The sequence below is a fragment of the Meles meles genome, chromosome 17 (assembly GCF_922984935.1).
Source record: "Meles meles chromosome 17, mMelMel3.1 paternal haplotype, whole genome shotgun sequence".
Classification (NCBI taxonomy): Eukaryota; Metazoa; Chordata; class Mammalia; order Carnivora; family Mustelidae; genus Meles; species Meles meles.
The window spans coordinates 24,808,849-24,818,995 of NC_060082.1; the positions used below are offsets into that span (position 1 = coordinate 24,808,849).

At 55.0% G+C, this 10,147-nt stretch overlaps 1 protein-coding gene across 1 annotated transcript in view; it reads right to left on the reverse strand.

The window, feature by feature from the left end:
* RASSF5 (Ras association domain family member 5) overlaps window positions 1-8,948 on the reverse strand; it is a 65,326-nt gene extending 56,378 nt beyond the window's left edge. The window contains exon 1 of the mRNA XM_045982889.1: window positions 8,459-8,948. Within this exon, the coding sequence (XP_045838845.1) occupies window positions 8,459-8,912 (454 nt within the window). The 5' untranslated portion in view covers window positions 8,913-8,948. The remainder of the gene's footprint in view (window positions 1-8,458) is intronic.
* Between the last annotated feature and the right edge of the window lie 1,199 nt (window positions 8,949-10,147).

Below are 10,147 nucleotides of genomic sequence, written 5' to 3' on the forward strand. Positions count from 1 at the left end.
GACAAGGCTGCCCATGGCTGCTTTTTATTATTACTATTATTATTATTATTATTATTATTTGGCAGCCCTCTAGTTTACCCAGCAGCTTCTGCAGAGAAGAGGCTGGTCACAAAATGACACTTGGAGCCATCAAGCAAGGGTTGGGAGATCTAGAAGGTTCTAGAACTCCTGCTTGGGTGGGCCCTGGATGGGGTGGCATTCCCATTTCCACTCTCAGGGAAGGCAACATGTATGCTAGAGGACTTCTACTAAGAGTCACAGTGAATGGGGGAAAAGCCCCTCCTGAAGGTCCCCCTTTGGGGTCGAGGATTTACAGATCTCACTTCTCCTTTCTCCTCATCACAGAGCTGTTCTTTGACAGGTTAAGCCATCGGAGGAGCCAGCAGGAGAGAATTGGCAGACACAGGAGGATGAGCTTTGGGAGGCTCTAGAATCTTCCTTCCTGACCCTGTGAAACCTGGACAGATAGAAAACTGTAGGGAGGATCTAGGAGGAGCATTATCTCGGGGCTGGGGGCTTTATGCGATGAACTCTTGTAACCCAGCATCTAAGCACCGACCAGATGACCTGCCTGCTGGGGAGGAGTCCAGCCAAGGCCCAAAACAACTGGGAGAAACAGCCTTCCCTATCTCAAGGAACGCTGCTACAATACATTCTTACCTTGAAATGCCCCATTCCCATAGAGGGAACTCCAGATCACTCTTGAAAATATTTGTCACCCGAATATGCATTTACATACCGTTTGTTCATCCCTCTCTCTCACAAATCAAGTTACAGCTGGGATCTGTTGTTCCCTTGGATAGTAAGGGATCTATGAAGGGTTTTGTTTTCTTTTAAATCCTTTCCTCCCTTGCAGAAAGGACACAATTGTTTCAACAGAAACCACAAAACCTCCAGCTTCCATTCAGCTTGAATGGAAAAAACAGCTTTCTCCAAGTCAGCAAGGCAAGTAAGCAATGATACCCACATATAAGACTGACCTGGAGAAACAGAGAGGGTCAGAGATAGGGTAAGAGTTGGGGCAGGGGGTTCGCCAGATTCGCTGGTCCGCATGTGGCCACACCACTGCCTGGGATAGGGCCAGAGGTCCGTGAGGCAAACCTCGGTTTATATTAAAGCCCCTAACCGGCCCTTCTTCACCCTAGCTGTCCCTTCTGAGACGCAACCTGATTTTGGTGTGGTTCCTGGTCATGAACTCTGACCCTCGGTCAGGGCAAAGAGCAGGCATGGAACAGGAAAAGACCTCCTACCTGTATTTCCATGCCAACTGTACATACTCCGATCACCAGTGGGGATGAGGCAGGGCCAGAGAAAGACTCTTTCTTCTTTTAACTTGGGACGTAGAAAAACGTCACCTTTTGTTCAAAGATCTCATGATTTACGCATGCTGAAAATCTATTTAGAAACCACACGCTGGAAACAGCTTAAGTGCAGCCAATCCTCAATTATCCAGGCACTGGCTGACTGTCTAGCTGGCACACGGCTCACCCACCCATTGGCTCACCCTCTTTTTTTTTTTGTACCTCTTTTTATGGACATTTCAACATTCGCTGGTGGAAGGGGGGCAGACGAAGGAGGAGGACTCAATGAACTTGTGTGTTCGAATGACATTAGCTTATACGGCAAAATGCTGTGTTGGGTTCTGGTGCTGGTTTTGCTACTTCCCATCTGGGTCATCTTAGAGCAGTCTTTCGCCTCCCTAAATGCTGTGTTTTCTCCCCTGTGAGAGGGCCATGATCCCACCAGCCCCAGGCCACCGTGCAAGCCAATGCAGAAGGAAAGGCTTCAGGGGCCCCTGGGTGGCTCAGTCATTAAGCGTCTGCCTTCGGCTCAGGTCATGATCCCAGGATCCTGGGATCAAACCCCACATCGGGCTCCCTGCTCAGCAGGGAGCCTACTTCTCCCTCTCCCACCGCCCCTACTTGTGTTCCCTCTCTCATTGTCTCTCTCTCTCTCTGTCAAATAAATAAATAAAATCTAAAAAAAGAAAAAAGAAAGAAAGAAAGAAAAAGAAAAGGCTTCAGATGGGGCCAGGCGACCTCCACTCCCACAATTCTTGTCATTCTCAACTCACCTTGTTTCATGTAAATACTCCCATCCTAGCAGGCTCCTGGGACACCAATTTGTATCTACAGCAAACATGAGGATAATTCTTTCCCAGAGCCAGCATTCAGTAGAAACAAAACATGAAAGGATTAAAAAGTCAATAAAAGGGGGACAAAATACAAAAAGATTTAAAAAAAACAAAAAACAAAAAAAAACAACCCCAGGGCACCTGGGTGGCTCAGTCGGTTAAGTCTCTGCCTTCCACTCAGGTCATGATCCCAGGGTCCAGGGATCAAGTCCTGCCTCTGTGTCCCTGCTCAGCAGGGAGTCTGCTTCTCCCTGACCTTTAGGTACGACTTCTTAAAGGTCCATGTAAGCCAAGGTTTCATTCTCTAGCAGCCACTGCAGACATCTGGGTAAGACCTGCCCTGCCCTGGAAATGTTTGTTCAAGAAACAGGGAGGGGGAGCCGAAGGTGGGGTGCAGGCCCTCTCCGGCAGAGTAAACATGAGCCAGTCCCGCTGTGGTCACAGCTGAGTGACAGACCCTGCTCCCTGCCTCCCAGTGACAGGCAGGAGTGAACACACCAGACTCTCCAGCACCACCTTCCTACAAACCTCTCGGTACCATGTGAGCTCGAGCTTTTCTCCTTGATGCCTTCCATGAAGCCAAAGCGGTCGGCGTGGGTGGGTAGGAAAATCCTGAAGAAAAGCTGGGATGTTCTACAGAAACGAGCAGGCACCAGACCCCTCTGTCAGGACAGGAGAGTCTCCACAGGGAGGCCGCACACCTGGCTCCCTTGCCCCGAGGGATCCCCGCTGTTCTTCTTCCTTCCTGTCCCAAAGGGGCAAAATAGGAAGCCAACATCCCTGCTTGTTCTGTGGGTACATCTCTCAAGAACTTTCTCTATGCCAAGAACCACAGGCAGGCGGCAACAGGCCCCACATGAACTCGTCAGTCACTCTAGCCAATGACCACACCACGGAGTGCTCTCGGGGTGCGCTGGGCTCAGCCCAGGTCTTCTCTGCATGGTGTGTGGGGTGCTTCAGAGAGCAGCCAAACATCACCCCCACAGGCCTGCGTTGAGATAGTCTTAACCTCTCGGAGTGGGGCCCCCACAACGAGTCCCCCCCGCGGATGTGATTCCACTTAAACCAGAGCCCCCGGGAAACAGAGCCCGCTGCCCTGTCTGACATCACCACCTTGGCCTCCTTGCTCTCTCCCCAAAGCCGAAAAGCTGGCTCAGCTCCCCTCCCAACCCTAAGATTCTGCCCTGAGCATGTGGCGAGAAGCTTGCCAAAGTCTCTTGGAAAAAAACCCACAGATGACTAAATGCCCAGCCATCTCCCCCGTCAGGACTGGCCTTCCCAGCCTCAGCGCCGCCTGCCCTCCCCGACCCAGGCAGCAGAGAGCCGGGACCCAGCCGAGCCGGTGGGTGGCCAACAGCATCCAGCTCCCAGCACAGCAGATCTCCGAGTGAGAGGGAAGACCGGCTGCCGACGGATGCTCGGCTGGGGCTGGGGCAGGGGCTGGGGGGTACATTCCATTCGCATGCTCTGCCCACCCACAAATATTCACCTGCCCAAGAATATTCACCTTGTCATCTGAGGAATGCGAACAGGAAGGGCCTCTGATAAGGCCAGAGGAGTATTTACAGCTTCCTCATCAGCCTTAATAGTAACCTGGGCAGAGCAAGAGTGGCTAGCCGCTCCTTCCGTGGGGAAACTGAGGAATGGGGTGGGAGCCAGAGAGGTCTCCGCGGAAGAGCCCCCAGGGGCATGATTTCTGGGCATGGCCTGAAGGAGGGAAAGGACCTAACAGCCTGAGCTGGCCCCACCGCCTTTGAGGCCAGCCAGGTTTGCCCCACCTGAGAGGCTCTAACCTCGTCCTGCCCCCAGCCAGGGGGACGGGCACTGCCTCCTTGCCCACATAAGCCATGGGCAGCAGCATCCCTGCGTTCTGACCTCAGGAAGCCATTCCAAGGATGAATGCAGAAGCAAGCATGGAAATCCTTTGGACTCTTCAGGGAAAAGGCACCACTGGCCTGTGAAGAATCCCTCCTATGCTTGGAGGCGGACTGGGTACAGCCTGCACCTCCCACCCCTGTCCTCCAACTCTTTCCTGCCCACCAGGAGCCAGCCCTAGGAGACAGGCAGGGGGCGGTCCTTTCCCTGTCACTCTGGGCGGACCTGCACGGCTGGGCCCGGCCTGAGTGACTGATAAACTTGGGAGGGGAGAAAGAGGATCCCAGACCAAAGCCTCAGCTGAGGGGAGATGTCAATTCACTTCCACCCAACAACTCCGCAGGATCAGCAGGCGAACACACACGTTCATTACCAAGTCTAATTAGGCTGGCAGACAAGTGGCATTAATCATTTTTGACTGTACCTGGGATTCAAGCCCCCGTCCCTCCATAATCAGAAAATTTCATGCTCTGATGAAGTGGGGGGACAGTTAAGCCCACATTTAATGCTTTCACTTTCATCTCTCCAGAAGACAGGAAGCAGGGAGGAGAGGAAACAAGATACAGCTTGGGGACCTCAGGAGGCCTCCCTCAAAGCATTCCAGATCTGTTCTCTGTCCCCAAATACACACACACACACACACACAAACACTCATTCCACCAGGACTCTTCCTGGAAGAAAATCCCAATTAGAGCCCGGGGCAGGGGGAACTAGAGATGGGGTTCCACTCTCTTTAAAAGCTCAGCGTCCTTTTCCCTAACCTCCCCAGCCAAACCGGGGCCCGAATCCGTGAAAAGACTTCAAGCCACACACTTCAAAGCTGCTGGGCATACTAGACAAATAAAATACTTTCCAGGTGCCCAAGAGTTCTCGTGTCTGCGGTAGGGTAACTCAGTGTCAATGTCCAGTAACCTCTTCTACAAAGAAGTCACGGCAAGAGGGCACTCCCCAGGATCCCGTGGCTGTCGCATGGGTGGGCGGTTCCAGTCTTCACAGAGAGGTAGGCTGAGCCCAGCCATCAATGAAGTGACAAGGCAGAGCTGGGAGGGCTGGCCAGGGGGCCTGTGGGACATCAGTCTCACCCCAGGAAGTCCTCTGTCCCTGGGGTTCATGGAGAGCGCCTCCTCTTTACATCATAAGTACACATCTATCAAGTGGGGGGTAGGATAAAGAGCCCCAGGGCTCCCCTTTCAACCCTGTACTTCTAATCCCATAAGACCTCAGAGTCCTGAATGAGGGACAACAGCTCCGGAGAAGCCCGCGGGCACTCACTAGCATCATGCAAGGTGTGTCCAAGCATCCCTCCTTGCCTGTGGAGTTGGACTTCGGTTTCCCCATTTTCCAGACTTTCTCTGGTCCAGGATGGCTTGCGTATCCACAAAAGGAGATGAAAGGTAAAAGGTCAACTCTGTGCCTTCTACAGAAGAAAGGGTCCAAAACCTCTGACGGGTGTTTCCTGATCGCAAGCCTAAGGACAGCGGGTAACTCCTCAGGGTGTTTGCTGCCGGCCCTGCATCCCCGGAGGGCTGGAAGTGGACCCTCACTACTGCTATTGCCCCACCCCAAAACACACATGCCCCCACAGAATCTCTCACTCTCTGTCTCTCCATCTCTCTCTCTCTCTCTCCTCCAGTCCCCACTGGAGTTCTTCCCCTATCTACTAAACACGATTTTTTAATCCTGGAAATTAACATTAACTCTGAACCTCCTGACAGGCAAATCCAGCCTTAGCCAGAGTCAGTTACAGACCTGGACGTAGGGGTTAGGCTAGGTTGGAAGGGCTTTCACTACGGAGGCCGGGAGGCAGTGGGAAGACCGCTTTCTAAAATTTTCCTTATTAAAAGCCCATCTTGCCAACATAGCTCCCACCCATTGTTAGCCTCCCGCCCAGACAGAGGTCCTTCCTGTACCACTGCCCTTCGGCTTGTGTCTAAGAGCAGAGAGATTTAGGAGGAAAAACAAGCCACCACCTTCACCAAATGCTACTTACTGAAGCTGCTCTGTGCCTGGCACTTTGCTGGGGGCAAGTGATACAAAGACAAGGCGCCAATGTCCCAGTGCTCTCAAAGCCACTGGTATTCAGCAGGGACACGCCTCAGCCACAGGAAGCAGAAGTGTTTCTGGAGGACAATTAAAACCCACACATCCTGGGATACTCATGGCACTCGCTTCCCCTCTTAGTTCAGCCACGCAGGGTTCGAGAACTGTACTCGCTACTTGGAAAAGTGACCTCAGAGGTGTCAGGAGCCCAGACAAATTGTGACAGCTGTTGGATGGGAGGTGATAACACTGACACTCATATTGCATTAAATGTTCATAATGCCTTTTGCCAGGCACTCTGTTAAACACTTTACATACATTAATTCACTTAATTCTCACATTAACACGGTGAAGTAGGTAACACTTTTATCCCCATTTTTTTATAACAAGGAAGCAGAGCACAGAGGGGCCCGGAATGACACAGATTAGGTGGCAGAGTAAGGACTCGAACTTAGGTCTTCTGGTTTCGGTCTGTTCTCTTAATCGCTGCCTGCTGCTGCCTTTTTAAAGGTTCATATTTCTGAACCTTGGTTTTTGAGACAAAGATAAAACACACCAAGCCCACCACGGAATTAGATCTTCAACTTAAAGAAAGATGCTGGGTGATTCTGGCCAGCTGTGTCTCCACCTGCCTGCGGCTCATCTGCACCTCCGAACGTGTCTCAACTGTCCCCATCCAGCCACGGGTCCACAAGTAGTTAAATATTAATAGTGACAAACACCAGCTCTGCTCCCTCTCTGGTATTCAGATACCCCTGCTTGATGGAGTCCCCAAACGCCTTACCGCAGACTAGAATTCCAGTGAACTGGATTTGCCAGGGTTCCAGCACAACTAAATCCATGACAGTGAGAATAATGCCTCTGTCTGTGTTTAGAGAATCCGTGGATATGGTAAAGGAGCCTCAACCCTTGAGAGGGCGACTGTTGCCAAGACATCCACGGGCAAGTTTCACGTGATTCTACTGTAAGGTCAGGAGCCTTTACGGAGTGACAGCAGCCCTCCACCCACAACATACGCCTCTCTGAAGTTTGGTCTTTCCTTTTGTCTTAGCACCTAAACGGTGAGTTCTGGTGGTGGAAGGCGCACCACCTCCTTTCCCCTCCAATCTCTCCCTTCCACTTGACCCTGGCTTAGAATGTGAACTTTCCTTCCCTGAAGCCAGGAGGCACCCAGCCCAGCCTCTGCTGTGAACTAGGGGGGCGGGCAAGGTAGGGTTTTCCTGATGGGGAAGTGGCTGCTGCAATCAGATGGGAGCCCCCGGCCTTTGGGCAAGGGGGAAGGGCCTTTGCTGACAGATACAACCCACACGCCATTTCCAGAGACGCTTGTTAGGGGCTCTGCCTCCTCTGTGCTTTGTACTTCAGATATGTAAACTATCTCTATAAACACATAAACACATGGATATGGATATCCTCCAGCAAACACGGCAACCACAAATATGGGGGTGGGGAGAAGGCACCCCTTAAAGAAATACACACACCTAAAAATGACCCCAACCCCCAAGAAGACTGCAAATTTGCTCAGTAAGTCTACACGCTGGGTGTGTAGTGGTCTACAGTCCAGCTTTAAGAAGAGTCTGACTCCAAAGGAGGCTGGAGGGGCCTGAGAGCTCCAGGGAGGAAAGTATTGGACAGGAAGTTGGGGAATTTTAAAGCCTGGGGACTGGCGCAGTAGCCGAGGAGGAGGAGAAGATGGAGGGGGAAGAGGAGGAGGAGGGGACACAGGGCACTGCCAAATATTTAGAGCAGAGTCCAAAGGTTTGAGGGCCAGAGGTGAAAGGCAAAGGGGGGCGGGGCACAGGTCAGGGCGACCTCAAGCTCACATCAACCTTACAGCTCATTTCCATTCAAAGCCTAACCAGGTCTCTTTATTGTCCCATCAGTGTGCCCTAAAGAAGAGGCGTACCAACCACAGGGGGGCATGTGCCAAGGGCCTGTACTACCGGCGACAAACAAGCCATATTCCCATTAACCCTAATAAGCAGGGGTCAAATGGTCATATCAATACAGTCTCATGACCCACTGTCAAGAAGCTACAACAAAAGCAAGAGGGTGCGTGTGAGACAACGGAATGACCTTGCCGCGGTGGTCATCATCCCCAGCCTGAGTGTGTGTGTGTGTTTGTGTGTGTGTGTGCGCGCGCGCGCGCGTGCGTATGTCTGGCGGGGCGAGGTATGCACCTGTCAGGAAAAGGGGTATTTGTTAAACACAGCACCACCATACCTGGGCTTAGGTAAGCAGTCACTAAAGCGTACCCGCCAGGGGGCTAAGAGCAGTCTCCCGGGCCTGTCTCCCTTGGCTGAAGTGGAGAAGGGCAATGCGGTCCCCACCGCCAGCCCCGTGGCAGCTCCCCGGCTCGGACTGCGGGCTTCCCGCGCGCCCCTCCCCTGCCCTGCCCCTCACACTCACTAGCGCAGCGCAGCGCCTGCCGCAGCACCTCTCGTCCGCACAGGTCGCACCAGCCCCGGCCGCTCCGCAGCGCCAGGTCGGCGAAGCTGTGACCCTCGCCTCGTTCCACCGGGACGCGGGGATCCTGCGGCTGCTCGAAGATGCTCCGCACGTCGCGGGGCCGGGGCGCCCCAGGCCGCCGCCGCAGTCTCTGCTGCAGACCAGGCCGGAGAGGGCGAGCGGGTCGCGAGGCCCGCGGTTGGGGTTCCGGGTCCCCCCGGGCCGCCCTCCGGGCGCCGCGCCCCTCGTGCGCCCCGGGTGCCGTGGAGAGGGGCGCGGGGGCGCAGCGGCGCGAGGAGCGGCTGGGGGGCGGCGGCGGCTCGGGGCCGCTCAGGCTCTGCAGATAACGCGGCGGTTCCGGGTCCAGGAGCAGCCGGTAGGGACGCTGCCCGATGGCCGGGGACGCCATGGCCATGCCGGCCGAGAGCAGCGGCTCGCAGCGGTCGCGCGGCTCCCGAGTCAGCCTCGAGAGAAGGGCGGCCGCGCACGAGCGCGCCTTTAAAGGGACCGCAGCCTGCAGGGCGGGGCGAGGCGGGGCGGAGGCGGGGAGACCCGCGCGCGGCAGGAAGGCGCCCCGGGAACTACCGATCCGCCAAGCAGCGGGGAGCAGGGGCGAGCGCGGGTTTCGGGGTGTCTGCGGGAAGCAGACCCGACGACTGGGGCAGCTGAAGAGGAGTTGCTGTCGGGACCGTCAGCCTTCAGCCCTGCCTCCTTCCCTCTCCCACAACTTCCACCACTAGATCCCCGCCTCCACCGCACCCCCGCACCCCAACACCCCCAGGTGAGGGCGCGGGCGGCAGGGAAGGGCTTGGGAACTAGCTGGGGATGGGTCTATGGAGAGGTCCCCGGGCCAGGTGTCCGCGCGCCCCCCTCCCGCTTCTCCTCCCCACGGGAGAGTGTGCGCCCTGGCGCCCCTTCGCCGCCGTCTCCAGGCCAGCCGGCCGCGCGTGGGTCGGGCAGGCCCGGCCGGCGCTCCAGCTCCCGCAGCAGCGCCGAGTCGCGTGACTCCGAGGGACGCGCGACTGGGGACGCTTCCGAGGCTGACCGCGGGAAGCCGCCTCCGCGGCGGGTTAGGCTGTCAGCCTGCGACTTTCACTCTTGCTGGATTTCCCCTCCCTGGGCGGCCCTGCTTGGTAGGATATTCCTTTCCCGGAAAACAGGGGTTACAAGATCCTGGGCCCTGGATCGTGAGACCGCTCCCTCGCCCCATGGCTTGGGAGAGCTTGCCTTCCCAAGTCAAACCCGCCTCTTCCCAAGGCTGCTCCAGGAACCACTGTGGAAACGCCAGCCCCGAAAGCCCCACGCTGCCTTAGGGACGGACAGCTCACTTGGGGGACCCAGAGACGGATTCCGTTCTGCTAGCGCCAGAGCCGGCGTCATAACTCCCGTTTGAATGCTCTGATTTTACCATCTTTAAAGTCTTAATAATTTTTGAATTATTATTCAAAAATTAATAACACTTCAATAATTTCCAGCATTTTCTCTTTACACTGGGTCCCACAAATTATGCAGCCTGTCTTGATCGTCTCTCGTGGGCGGGGAACAGGACTGCTGGATCTTTAAACAGGCCAGCTGCATGATCCGGGACCCTCTCCGGCCTCTACAGTTGTTTGTTTGTTTGGTTGGTTGGTTGGTTGGTTGGTTGGCTGG